The sequence below is a fragment of the Heloderma suspectum genome, chromosome 3, assembly GCF_057233095.1.
Source record: "Heloderma suspectum isolate Gila_16-S chromosome 3, 16-S_ref, whole genome shotgun sequence".
Classification (NCBI taxonomy): domain Eukaryota; kingdom Metazoa; phylum Chordata; class Lepidosauria; order Squamata; family Helodermatidae; genus Heloderma; species Heloderma suspectum.
In genome coordinates, this window is record NC_139460.1 from 245,779,665 (window position 1) to 245,793,896 (window position 14,232).

At 39.0% G+C, this 14,232-nt stretch overlaps 2 protein-coding genes across 8 annotated transcripts in view; one reads left to right on the forward strand and one right to left on the reverse strand.

The window, feature by feature from the left end:
* Nucleotides 1-7,530, forward strand: part of PDZD8 (PDZ domain containing 8) — a 97,919-nt gene extending 90,389 nt beyond the window's left edge. Inside the window, exon 5 of the mRNA XM_084846109.1 lies at nt 2,777-7,530. Within this exon, the coding sequence (XP_084702235.1) occupies nt 2,777-5,106 (2,330 nt within the window). The 3' untranslated portion in view covers nt 5,107-7,530. The remainder of the gene's footprint in view (nt 1-2,776) is intronic.
* Nucleotides 7,531-9,004: 1,474 nt separating this feature from the next.
* SLC18A2 (solute carrier family 18 member A2) overlaps nt 9,005-14,232 on the reverse strand; it is a 55,325-nt gene continuing 50,097 nt past the window's right edge. For 5 of the 7 annotated variants that reach the window (XM_084846115.1, XM_084846112.1, XM_084846114.1 and 2 more), the window contains one exon: nt 9,638-13,183. In XM_084846115.1, coding sequence (XP_084702241.1) covers nt 13,076-13,183 — 108 coding nt within the window. In that variant the 3' untranslated portion in view covers nt 9,638-13,075. Of the gene's footprint in view, nt 13,184-14,232 lie in introns of all 7 variants that reach the window. The other 2 variants (XM_084846110.1, XM_084846111.1) reach the window with 2 other exon arrangements.

Here is a 14,232-nt window from a genome sequence, read left to right on the forward strand (position 1 = left end):
CTGAGAGAATATAAAGGGCTTCACCCTGGTGTGAAAAAGTCAACACAGCACCACCACGCAGACCTCTCTAAGCCAGGCATTCTACACTTCGGAGGCTTCCATAGAAAAAGCCTACTTATGAGTAGCCATCTGCTGAATCTCAGTATGCAGGGGCACTTGAAGCAGGGTCGCAGATGACGAACATGGCTAAATACACAGGGATTCAAACCCAGACTTTTAAGAGCTTTTAAAATTCCTCTGCCTGGATGGATGAATCTGTCAGCTTCACTTTTCTGCACATTAACTTTTTTTAATCCACAAGTTTGTTCCATCCTGTCTATGAAATTTGTGAATTTAGGCAAGTTCTTACCAAAAATGGAAACAAATGAAATTCTCACCCAGCCCTACTCTGCACTGTCCGATTGGATTTTCATCATTCTGAATAACTTGGTGTCACTTCCTAATTTCGCTACCTCACTGTGTAATCTAGAGCAAGGTTCTCAAACTTTCTACCCCATAGGGCCCACTTGAGAAAATTGAAAATGACTGAGGCTCACCAGTCACAAAATGGTGACAGATGGAGGCAGAGTTTAGCATATTCAGTGGCAATTGCTGATAGCATTTTATAGTGATATCTAATCCCCCTTTGAAAATGGCTAAATTCTTTGCCACAGCTATTTCCTTGTAGCAGAGAGTTCCATAACTCAGTTTTCATGTTAAGTACAGACATTGGTTCCAGAGGGATCATTATTCAGCCCCCCCCCCCATTTTGGGGAGAATTTGCTTATCCAGAGGCTGTAAAACTGGGTTGCCAGCATGATACGCATGGACACCTCTCTTTGCACCCACCAGGCTCCCTGCCTCTGCTGATTAATTTTATTTTTAAGGTTACTTTAAATTATTCTTTTAACTGGGAGACTGCCATGCTGAAAAGCAAACTGCTGCCCATGATTTGGGTTCAAAACAGTGGTTTTGTGTTTGTGTGCGACATCCAACAACAATTTGCAGGTTATTTAAACATTAGTTGCAGGAATGTGCACCCCATGTGAACCGCTCCCAGTTTCCTGGAACAACCTACAAATGCATTCTTAGGTTGTTTCCATGATGTCCGAATATTGTTCATGGGTTAAAACAACCCCAAGTTAACCCATGGTTAATTAACCATGGTTGAATTGCTTCCAGATGCCACCTTTATATCCAAACAGGGCCAGCGTCACTCTTTGTGCCTGCCACTACATAAAGCACCACAAAAAGAAGGTATCTTACAGTAATCTGTGTATCATAACTACATAGGCTACAAATATGCTGCAATAAAAGACCTAGTAGTAAATTTCATTAGGCTAAACCAGGGGTAGGCAACCTTTTGAGTCCATTGGCACATTTGGAAATTTGAGGAACTGTCCTGGGCACAACGATAAAGTGGCTGCCCTGGGTGGGCATGGCTGGTCACAAAGGCCAAGTAACCTGCCCAGAGGCATTCATGGGAAATTCAGGTGGCAGCAGCTAGAGGCTCCGACTTTGCTTTGAAGCAATCCCATTTGCTGATAAGAAAATATAAAAATATTTTTAAAATAAACATTGAGAGGAGTAGGGTGCCTCGGTGGGCTCCAAGGAAGGTATCCGGGGACTAGGGATGTCCGTCGCCAGGAAATCCAGCCCTTTTGGAGCTTCCCGGATTTCCACGGCACCTTGGACTTGGTCTGCATTTATGAGCCAAGCCATGGGTTTTTCCCAAAGTCTGGGAACCTTTTCCTGTTAAAAATTTGCATAAATCGACTTTTCCACAAATTGCAGCGCTAATTCGTGCAAATTTTTATTCACACAAATTTTAAAAAACCTGGAAATCCGTGAACTGGCCCAACTCGATGCAGATCAAGTTGGGCCATTTTTCGGGGAAATGAGCCTACATCTAGGGGGCTAAGCTGATGAAAGCTTGGTGAGTTCCATCCCCTGGACAGATTTTTCTGACATCCCTACTGGAGACATATTGGCACTTGCCGGCACGTTGCCTATCCCTGGGCTAAACTAAATATTCTTATTTCGATGATGGGGTTGAAAATAGAGATTTTAGTGGACTAGAAATACTTCCTGATAAATATTGTAGAAATGTTTCCCTTTTTATCTGATCCTGTTCAATGCCCTTGTTTTCCTTGGCAGGAGTTGCTTCAGTGCAATTTTATTTCCCTAACTACTGCCTCTTTCTCCTTGCTAGAGTAGTCACATATGTGACTTTTCCAACCCATAAAGTTTTTCTGCACATGTTGTTCATGTATATTAGTGAAATTTGACTTGCTTTTACTTTTTGTAAGATTCTATCTATAGAGTGACAATGAAAAAATCTCCAGTTCTATTTTTTGTTAATAATTATCATGTCTTTCTGCAAGAGAGATAGATTTTAATGATCGTAATAGCCTTGATTCAGAAATGTTCTCCTGATTAGCTACTGACCAAGTGGTTTGCACTGCCACCTTTGACAGGACCAATCACCTGTTTGGATGGATGGGGAACTGAATTCGAGCTCCTCACCCCTACCTCGGTGCCTGGATTCAGTTTCCCATATCTTCCAACAGGTAATTAGTGCTGTCAAATCTCACCAGCAGTCTTGTTCAGTGCTGTGCATTCAGTTTTCAGTTCAGTGTTGTAAACTGCATATGGAGCCCTGAATGTGGGATATAGAGACCTGTTGCCAGGTACCCATGTGTAGCACTCTGAGTTTAGATGTTTGTCATTACTTTCATCCATTCTTATAATTTTCTTTCATTATTGCTGACTCTTGGTTTCTTTTGTTTTTTAACAGGAGTTAGAATTACATCAACAATACAGGTGCTAAAGCTCATCAGACAGGCTGGTGAAAGAGTCATATTATATTATGAGAGACCTGTTGGCTCTAGCCTTGTACAGTTGGAAGACTCATTGTTTCCAGATGACGACATATTTAGTTCAGCAACAGACACTGATAGCAAAGAACTGGATTTAGAATTTGAAGACTTGGCAAATGAACTAAAATCAAATGAATTCAGAGATGATCCTTCAACAACAAGCCCCAAGCATACATCAGTGTCACTTACTGCTAAGCTGCCTGGAACTCTATCACCAGTACAAAGTCGTAGGTTAAATTTAGTAAGTCATCAGTCATCTGCAAAGGCACTTTTCAAAGAGGCAGCTAAACAAGTAGTTCTCAAAAATTCCGAGAATCTAGATCCAACTCAGCAAACAATCAAACAGTCGCAGACAAGTGCAACTAAACCTCCTGTACCACCCAGGCCACAGCTTAAAGTCACCCCACTTCCTAATGAAGTTCAAAATAAATTTGAAACTGGTGATTTATCTTCTGAGAAACTAGACAGGCTGCCACTTCCTGCAAGTAATGGAGATAAAAGCTCAGAAAAGCTAACAAAAAATAGTGATGTAGGGGAAGAACCTTCAGGATCCAAACTAGTTGTAAACAAACCAGAATTGGCCAAGGAAACTTCAGATACTTCACAGAATTCTAAAGCATTTCTACTTATAAACAAACCAGTTACAAGCAAAGTAGAAATAGTAAAGGAACCTTCAGAGTCTTCACAGGTTTCTAAAACAACTATAAACAAACCAGTTACAAACAAATTAGAAATTCCAAAGGAACCTTCAGAATCTTCACAATCCTCACAGAGTTCTAGGTCAACTATAGAAAACCATCATTCATGGGAATCACCAGAAATTCCTTACCGCAATCGATTAGGTAAATGGGCAAGGACAAAGGCCTCTTCCTACATATTTGAAGTAGATAAAGAACATAAGTATTTAAATGTTGCCATTTGGTGTAGAGACCCTTTCAAACTAGGTGGCCTACTCTGCTTAGGATATGAAAGCATAAAACTTGAAGAAATAGCTTTAGATTGTATAGTTACATCCTCCATGGAATTCATTAGACAATTTAGATTAAATCCTCCTGCACCTAAAGCTACAGTAAGTAGAACTGCATTGCGTACTTTGACCTCACACAAGGGTTTCAATGAAAAGTTTTGTTATGGTGATATTACTATACATTTTAAATATTTAAGAGAGGGTGAACCAGAAGACTCAAGTTTTCTGCTGGAAAAAGAAAAAGAAAATATTTCAGAAGAAGCATCAGCTCCTGTTCTTCCAAAAGAGGATCCTTATTTTGGACAAATTATTTACACTGAAAACAAGCATAATTTTCAAGACACTCAGTTTCAGAATCCAACCTGGTGTGACTACTGCAAAAAGAAAGTTTGGACAAAAGCAGCATCACAGTGCGTGGTTTGTGCATACGTTTGCCACAAAAAATGCCAAGAAAAATGTTTAACTGATGCCCCATTTTGTTTAGGAGCTACAAGACGTCTTGAGCGAGCCCTGCGCTCTTTTAAATTAGAAAACCAAGATTCTCAGTCCACAACAGCATCTCGTGTTGATTCAGAATTGAAAGCTGCAAACAAAACAACAGGGTTAACAAGACACATCATCAATACAAGCACTCGATTTTTAAATCTTCGTCAAGTCCCTAAAGTTCGTGTTAGTGAGCAAGGATCTGACCTAGTAGAACCTTCACCAAAGCACACACCACATCCTTCCGATAATGAGGGCAGTGACACAGAAACTGGTGGTCCAAGTAGCCCATCAAAGCATACAGGGATAAAGTTAGCAAGAAAGGAAGGAGGTCTTGATGATAGTGTCTTCATTGCTGTTAAAGAAATTGGCCGAGACCTTTATAGAAGTTTGCCTACAGAGGAAAGAATCCAGAAATTAGAGGTTATGCTGGAAAAGCTGCAAAATGAAATAGACCAGGAACTGGAGAACAATAATTCTATAGTTAGAGAGAAGCATGAAACAACTGATACAAAGAAAAAAATGCTATTGTCTGCTGCATTGGTGAAATCAGGTGAACGACTGCAAGCCCTAACACTCCTTATGATTCATTATAAAGCAGGAATTGAAGATATAGAAGCTTTGGAAAATACTGCTTTAGACTTGGAATCCAGAAAAGAGGATAAATATGAAGATGACAACAACTTAACAGAAGAAATAGATAATGAAGACGAGAACACTTTGGTGATGGCACCAGTACTTGAAAGCCTACTAAAAGAAGAAGAAAGACTTGAAACACATGATGAATCGGTAGACTGATACTGCATTTAGCCTTGAGAATGATGGACTGAGAGAATATTTTGCACTTAATCAAAACCGCATCAGATACATCAAAATGTAATTAAACACTGGTACAATGTATACAAGCTGCTTCTCCAGTTTTTCTTTTGAAACTTGTGTAACCGTATGGTTAGAGTTTTATTTCTCAGTATAGTACCACCATTTTTTGTTCAAGAAGCTGGTCCAAACAACATTTTGGGGTTTTATACTGGAAGATTATTTTTAATTCTAACATTTTTTAAAGTTTGATGTTAATATGATGGGGGGGGGGTTGTTTCTTTTCATTATTCCATTTTAAAGCTTTGAATACCATAGCAGCCATCGAGGGACTAGATTCTGAAGATGTTGACTGTCTCACATTATTTGGCTCTTTGATATATTTGTCTGCGGGGGAAGATGTTCGGACGGTTTTTGTGTGTGATTTTTGTTTTGTTGCCAATCATGGATCACAGGGAATACTGTGGCTTTATTTTCATTTATTTTGAAAAGTTAGATCTATGCTTCAATACATTTTCTCCATTGGGGTTAGTAGAACCATCAGCAGGGATGGACTTCTAAAGCACATCTAGTTCAAAACTCTTGAAATGGCCCTTGATAGGTGCTCATCTTTTTTTTTTCTCCTTAAAAAACATGGGCATTAAATTTTGCCTAAACATCAGTTGTACCGATGTTGCACAGCAATTTATTGGGCATGTGCCAGCAAAAGTTTTTTTTATGTTTATTTAAATATAGATGAAAGCTTTATAGAACATATCACTCTATAATGTAATAATGCTTAAACACTTGTTAGAGAAACTGAAGTTGAGCTGTATGTAGCCTTTTCTGTTTACTTAAGCATTGACTTTGCCACAGAATCTATGACTTCAAAGATTTACTGTTTAAAAGGATAACATTTAATAAGACTGCTAAAATGATTCACTTTCCACTGGTTGTGATGCCATCATGCACAGAAAAATGACAGTCGGATACTCAACATTTTAATATAGCATGTAGTTTTTTCACTGGATCCTTAGCCCAACCGAAATTCAGGTGAATTTGCCAGCTCCTTTTGAAAAGGCTTAGCTGATTTGATGTGGAAGACATTATTTGGGGGTATGAAATCTATGTCTTAAGGCTTCATTTTCCACATGCATATTCATCATTATTTTAGCACTGTACTATAAGAATACCTTTGTAAAAATAGTAAAACTACCATACCTAACAGTGCAGTTGTGTCTATTCAGAAGTATGTCCCATTGAGTTCCATAGGGCCTATTCCCATGTAAGTGTGTACAGGATTGCAGCCTTCATTACTCTTATTGTGATTGGCAAGCAATCGCTAATATTGTGCCGTATTAAATCTGCTTTGCTGCTACTATGGGAGTGAACAATCTCCCACACCTTTTGACCTTACAAATAATTTGTTCTCACTGTCCTAGAATACAGGTTGAATATAGGTTGTCATTGAATTGTGGGTTGTTGTTTAATCATGGATTGTCATTATGTGCAAATCCTGCACTATGGTTTAACTTTGGGTTGTTACCACGAACAACCCAGAGTTCACAATCCAACAACAAACTATGGGTTCTCTTGCTTAACAATTCATAGTTAAACCATAGTGCAGAGTTCACATGTAATGATAACCCATGATTCATCAACCTATACTCAACCCATATTCTGGGTCATCATTACATGTGAACCAGGTCACTGTTTTAAAAAACAAATTGAATAGTTGCTACATTGAGAACACAATCCATACTAGAAAGTGTACCATTCTACACTTGTATATGTTACAAAATTCTGTAACTTATAAATTATAATTTATACAAGTATTTACCAAACTGAACAAAAATAGTTTAGCATGGTTTTTAATGTATTTGGTCTCTCTACATTTATTTTCTGGGTTGCTTACCAGCAAAGCTGATCTGGGACAAATTTCAGTTAGCTTGTGTCCAGGTTCTGCCTTTAAACACTTTCTGATGAGGAAGCAGCTCCAGAAATAATGTAGACGTTAGGTTTTCCAAAAGAACATCTGATAAGTTTATCAGTTAATTAAATGGGCATGAAAAGTTGGGTATCTATACTATGATGATTGTATAATATAAATTAAGCATTGTGCAATATTCTAAATGTTGCGTGAGAATGGTGGCAAAATAATTGTATGGTAGTGACAAGGAAAACATACAAAACGTAATTATAATAAACACTGATCTTGAGAAGCAAGCTATATTAACACATTCCTATTATATTCTTTGCTTTTGTGCTTTAACGTACATAGCTAAAAATAAAAAATACCACTGAAAGCAAGACTATCTTGATGTGGTGGTATGTAACTACTTGACACTTGCACATATTTATGGAAATCTGCCTGAAATGATTGTTGGTTTTATCATGAGAACAAGCTTTAATAAAACTTTTTAATAAATTTTCAGTTTCTCTGTTGCAAGTTGTTAATATGTATAGGATATTTCCAGTACATAGCTGAAGGTGTGATCTTTTCATCCCATGCAGACAAAGGTATATCTAAGACATGTTCTAAAGCAGTAGCTTCTAAAATTTCTATGTTCTGTGAATGCTTTCAGTGGTAGAGAACATACTTTGCCTGAAAATAGTCCCAGGTTCATTCCCTAACATCTCCAGGTAGAGCTGAGAACCACTTCTGTCTGAAACCCCTGAGAGCCACTACCAGCCAGTGTAGAGATGTGTTCCCCAACCTGGTGCCCTCCAGTTGTGGACTACAACTCCCATCAGTTCCAGCCAACATAGCCTATTGCCAGTGGTAATAGGAGTTCTAGTCCAGAATATCTGGGGGCAGCAAGTTGGGGAAGGCTAGTGTAGACAGTAATGAGATAGATGAACCAATTGTATAAGGTAGCTTTTTATGTTCCTTTCCATAGAGGGACCTACTAAGGAGTTTCTTACACATCCACCACAGAAGCTGTGCATCTTACAGAGGATTCAAGAATGTCTTCTAGATAACATGCTAATTTCTCCTGTGTTTTTTGGGTCTCACTGCCATTTTGTGTGGACTGAACCTGAGCCCCAAAACACTTCCTGTGGCTGCGCATTCCTGGGGAAGACGAATACTGGTAAGATATCTTTCAAGGACTCTTGTCCACCATTATTGATCCCTGGATTGAGAAACTCTTTAAGTCTCAGAGGAACTTATTTGAAAATCACAGTTCTAAACACTGACTGGGGGTAATTAAACTAGTTTATCTAGACATAAATGTGTTAGTTCTTGTGATTTCTCAATTCTGTTTCAGGTTGGTGTTTAATTAGCAGAGTTTTTATAAGTCCTGAGTGATGTAAGCTCTTAAGGTTGTACAGGAGCCTAGCACCAAATACTTTGGTATTAAGAGTTCTGACTTGCATCATAGTTCCATACAAGCAGATCTGCATTCTTGTGATAATGTCAGATTGGGCCAGTTCACACAACACAACAACCCATCATGCGTTAATTTACCTGCAAGGAGCTGTGGTACATGCCAGCCACCATTATGAATAAGCAAGCCCCGGCCAGGGGTTGCCATGGCTTGTCATGTCATGTAAACCCGTCCGGCAGGGGTCATTTGAGAGTTAAACAATGCTTGCATAACCCTAGAACAGACCATGGGTTCAGCAAGGGTTGTTTAATCCTCAAATAACCCTGTCACCGGGTTCGGATGACACAACAAGTTGTGGCAACCCCCAGCTGGGGCTACATAGCATAATGGCAGACAGCACACGCGATGGTGCACTGAGAATTAATTAACCCATTGTGAGCTATCATGTTGTCAAAACTTGCTCAGTGTCTTTTAGACCAATGCTCTACTTGAGACCAGTTACTTCAACACATAAGTATCAGGTGGGAAAAGACACAGGCAGCCATAATCACATGCAAAAATACAGGATTCTTCATATGTGTGGCTCTTGTTTTAATGAAAGAAAGCTCAATACATTTAAAGGGGAGATTCCAGTGATGATGCTCTCTTGTTGCAAAACATCCATGACATACCACCTAATGCATGTAGGTGTATCAAAACATTTTTGAAATTCATTTTACTGAAAAATTAAATGTTTACACTTATAACTTCAACTGCTTAATTTTAGTTTTAGAGTATAAAGTTAATCACCCCATACCCCCACCCCCGGTTGTACTAACACCAGTTGAAAGAACACTATTTCTAGTTATGTTTTCTGAAATATATAACAAAGTTATTTACTGTGTCATTTTCAGATTAACTTTTGAAACAAATGTCACCACTACAATATTTGCCTTGCTTTGAAGTCCTTATACCACAATAATGAAGGCTAGATTTACAATTGATTTCATTAGTACTATCTCCCTTAGGACAAGTGTAGGAAATGTTTGAAATCGTGCTTACACTGGCCCTAGGATTCATATTTGGTTCCCTTCAAAAGCATTTTGATATTATATAAAACACTTACCAAACCAAGCCAGTACCTGTTTTGGAAAAACAAAAGTCTGTATACAAGTAAAACCATAATATCAATACTCAAACACCTGTAAATATAAAATATACTTTGTGGAAATAACTGTTTAATTGAACAAAACAATGTCCTGAACTTTACAAGCCAACCATGTTAAAAAAAATTATTCTGCACAGAAACCAAAATACAAAGGGTTCGACTCCGCAAGAGGAAGTGACCTTCTGCTAGAGGAAGGACTCCACTCCCAGAAGCATGACTTTTTGGGGATCCACCCCACAGCTCACCCCATTTGGCAGGGTCACCTGACTGTGCAGCATTTTCAGGGAGCAGGAAAGTCCATTTCCATCAGTGCAGTTGATCCAGCATGAATCTGGATCTAACCCATTATCAGTTGAAGTCCTGTACCAGGGCAAGTGGCATTTCATCCAATGCATGTGTCATTGAAATAAACGATGGTTGCACAGATAAGCACAAGACAGATTGTGTTCTTATGGCCTCGTGTGCCAAAAAGTAGAATGGACTTGAGTGTACTGACTGCTTAATTAGCATAGCATTATAGGCAGTATTTTGTTCATCTGATCATAATCAGGTGCCAATTTGTTAACTAACAGGTACTTTAACCACTTATTTGGAAGTTAAGTCCAGTAATCTCAGTAATGTGTGTGCAGCTAAATCTTGTACTGCTATTACATACAGTAGCTTTATATCAAAAGAGTGCTACTCCTGCCAGAGAAACATCCTCTGCAAAATACATGGGTCAGAGGAGTACCTCTCTTACTATCAGTCACTGTACCCCCTCACTACTACTGTGTTGTTTTAGGACACAAGTGCTTTTGCACTACAAGAATGGAGCTGTTCAAATGACCCTTAAGGATGTGAGGGCATGGGCCAGAACAGAAAAGGTCCTGTTTTCCCTGCCTCTCAAAAAAATGCATGTGTAAATGAGTGTGAATTGCAAAAGTTTTCCCCTGAAATTTAGCATGGTCATGAACTGTCACAGCAACAGTGCAACGAAACGATGAATCCAGTGGAAAACTATGAGTCTTCCTATTTTATGTATGAAATGTAACAAAAAATCAAATCGTTATTTTTTATTTTTTGTCAAGATGTGATAACATTCGAAGTTCTTATTTTTCTGCGTAATTATCAACCAAACAAGAACAGTTCATCTACAGCATTTCATACCTTGACCAAAATATATATACTGGGCTGGATCCAGGATCTGCCTTCCATAAATGGAAAGGCTCCGCTCACAGGTGACTGTCCAATTTTCAGTGATCTTCCCCTCCCCACTGCACCACAGCTTACCCTGTTCAGCAGAAACCCGACCCCTCTATATATCATTTGCAGGGGGCTTGAGGTACTGTTGTGTGAAGGAACAGGTGAGGAAGTATGCTTCCACTGGCCCAGGTAAACATGCCTAGTTCTGGATCCAACCCACAATTTACAAAACTGTAAACAGGGTGTCTGCTTTAAGACACAAACCACTTGCTGATACATGAAAGAAGGCACAGAGATCATGTTTTCTAAACAAGGTGACATATATACAACACTTCATAAATATTTGATATTTATATGTGGTCTAGCTTCTAGAATTTGTTGCGCTTTTTATTTTCACAATTAAGGGCGTTATCTTCCTATATGTTTGGCTCCACACCATGGGAGAACACTGCCATAGGGCTCAATAGGTTGCAGTGTTAGCTATTTATTTACAAAGCACATGCCTCCCATAGAGCAGTCTATCTACCCAATCCTCTCCAAAGCCCTGTACTTTACTCTCTCCACAGCAACTTCCAACATTCCTAACCGTTGCTGGCAGGGGCTTCTGGGGTTGAAATCCAAAATATCTGGAGATCCACCTTCTGCCTATCCCTGCCCTAGAGCAGGAATAGGTTCTGGAATGGGGGCTATTTCACTGAAATGTACTCATGTCCAAGTGCTTGCCAGGAATGAAGAAGGCTGCATTTGACTACAGAACTAATGCATAAACCTTCCATTAATTGTATTTTGTGCAGAAACACAAAAGTCTATTGGGAGATGTTAAAAAGACAGTTGTGTCTTGCAACTCAATTACAAAAATAAGCTTTAAGCTGCTCCAAAAGTAAAATTCCAAAATAAAGCCTTTAAGGGCGCAATCCTATGGCCACTAGACAGCAGCTAGGCGGCCATAGGATAGGTCGGTTCCCGGAGAACCAACCCCCACCCTCCTGTGCTGCCTCGTAGGCAGTGCAGATCGGCTCCATGCTTGTAAGAGCAGCACAGAGAAGCGAAAATTGGGCGTTACCAGGGGCAGGGCATGGAAGTCGGAAATCCGGTGCAACATATCCTATGTGTCCTCCGGTCGCCGCTTGCCACACTCCAAAGTCCCATGGCTAGACAGCTGAAATTGGCTGTCTAGCTGCGAAAGCGGGGTGGGGGGAGGGAGGAGATCCGCTCTTCACCACTCCTCCCGCCCTGCACTGTTCTGGGGTCAGAGGAGACCATCGATCTTGATAGGATTGCTCCATGTCAGAGCTTGTTTTTACTCCTGTACTAACTTCTTTTATAATCTGGGTCTTGGATAGCTTCACAAAGAAGATCACATGTAAGGAGGTTCAAACATTGGCCACTCTGCTTCTAGTATAAACTGGCACATACTTGTCTGAATGGTCTTAGCTTGCATTTAGAGGATTTGTCTCATACATCCAAAAAGGGTTTAAGGAGGGGTTGTGTGAAGTGAAGCATCTGATTTTCCATACACAATGTGGATTTAATGTATGGCTTGCAGCCATAGTAACACCTGCTTGAAACCTGAATCATCAGATGATGTACTGTGCATCAACATTTGAGAGTAAAAACTTTAGTCAGAGTTGCACAAATAAGAGTTAGATGCATTACATAACGCATACAGCAATATTTTGGTGTTATGCCTGCTGTCTGTTTATAAAACCCATACTAGTGCCAGCTAAAGATGAGCCGATAAGGACTTCTATCAAACTCTCCCTTCACAAATGCCACATTTTGTTTTACAATGAAGTTTTTCCTTTATTAACAATGGGGAAATTTTGTTTACTGAAAGATGCATCTTTGATAACTAGGGTGAGCTTGCATTAAAGATTATGGTTTCAAGCAAAGTTATTTGACAAGTGCAATGTTTTATACTAATTTCTTAAGATACAGTCAGGTACTTTATCAGGCAGACATTGCTGCAGATGAGACAAATGAAAAATCTGGAATAGTAAGGGAAGTGTTTGTAAATAATCATTTTAAAGGCATAACTGCATTTAGACTTACACGTGTACTCTACCCATTTAATCAAAAATATAGTCCATAATATTAAATACACAAAGATTCAACACTATAACAAATTCCTATAAAACATTTTCTTCCTTTTATAAGGCAGTGCTTCATAATCATGGGCAATAAATAAATATACCTTTGGTTTTTTTGGAACTATTTCACTATTAAAAGTACAATACAATTAAAACTTTTTGATGAGATGTTTCACAGGAAACACTGTTCTATACATCAAAATACTTGATATGGCTTTTAGACATTACTCATCACTTTCTGATTCTTCATCATCACCAAGTGGATGTGACTGGATGTTGTTCTGTGTATACATTTTGGTTTTAAAGTGACAGTTATGGTCCATCAGTATTGCCTATAAAAGAACAGAGCTATGCATTACTATATATATACTAATATTTTATTGCTGTCTGCAACAGAAGGCTCTTACTTTCAGATGTGGGCTAGGATCAAAGAACTCCTTACTTGTGGCAATAACTTCAATGCATGCAGTAGGGCTTCCCTGGGGGTTTTATCACTATTCTGCCACTCTGGAAGTCCCCTTAGGTTTTGGGCACAGTTTGTTAGGCAGTATGGGGGACTGCTTGGGAAAGGAAGTAGCCTCAAACCCTCTTCTACATAAGCTCCCTGTACCTCTATTTGAATCCCAGCACCAATCTGTCACTTTAGTCAGTGGCAGAATCCCCCACATCAGAGAAAATCAGGATGACCAAAATTACATTTCTAACTTGTAGTGTAATCCAACATATACACCAAATATGGTAAAATCGTCACTTCGGGTTTCAAAAGTTAAGCTAACTTAATAATTTTTGGGGTCTTGCACCAGCCAAATTGTTTTCTGGTCCTTCATACAAATGCTGAATGCAGGTTTGTAGCTAATGAAACAAAACAGTACAAAAGACTTCTGTTACCTAATCACTAGAATACTAAATTTATCAGAATGCAATGGAAGAGGCTTGGGTAAAATGTATAATTCATTATTCGCCTTCAGTATTCTTGTTTTACACAACCTTGAACTGAAAGCTGGGATGAGATGCTTTGGTTATCTACAATGAAAAATACACATCTCATTTTAAGAATATAGTCCTTTAATTAGATATATACATTTGCCTGAAAATGTGGGTCCAAGAAAATATTTTTCATTCTTCTACTTGTATTACACGGATGCTACTTAGCAGCCCATTTCAGGTTCACCGTGTGATTTGCATCTACACTCTTGTACTCTGACCCAGCAATCTTTCTAGACACAGGCATCTAATTTTTTTTCCAAACTCCAATGGAAAATGGGCGAGATTGGATTATATGCTCCTCAACCCTCACATATGGTGGGGAGTGAGAATACTTTTTCCCACCTTTGGCAGTACGAGACATCCATAAAGGTGTGTAACATTCAAATAGGATGGT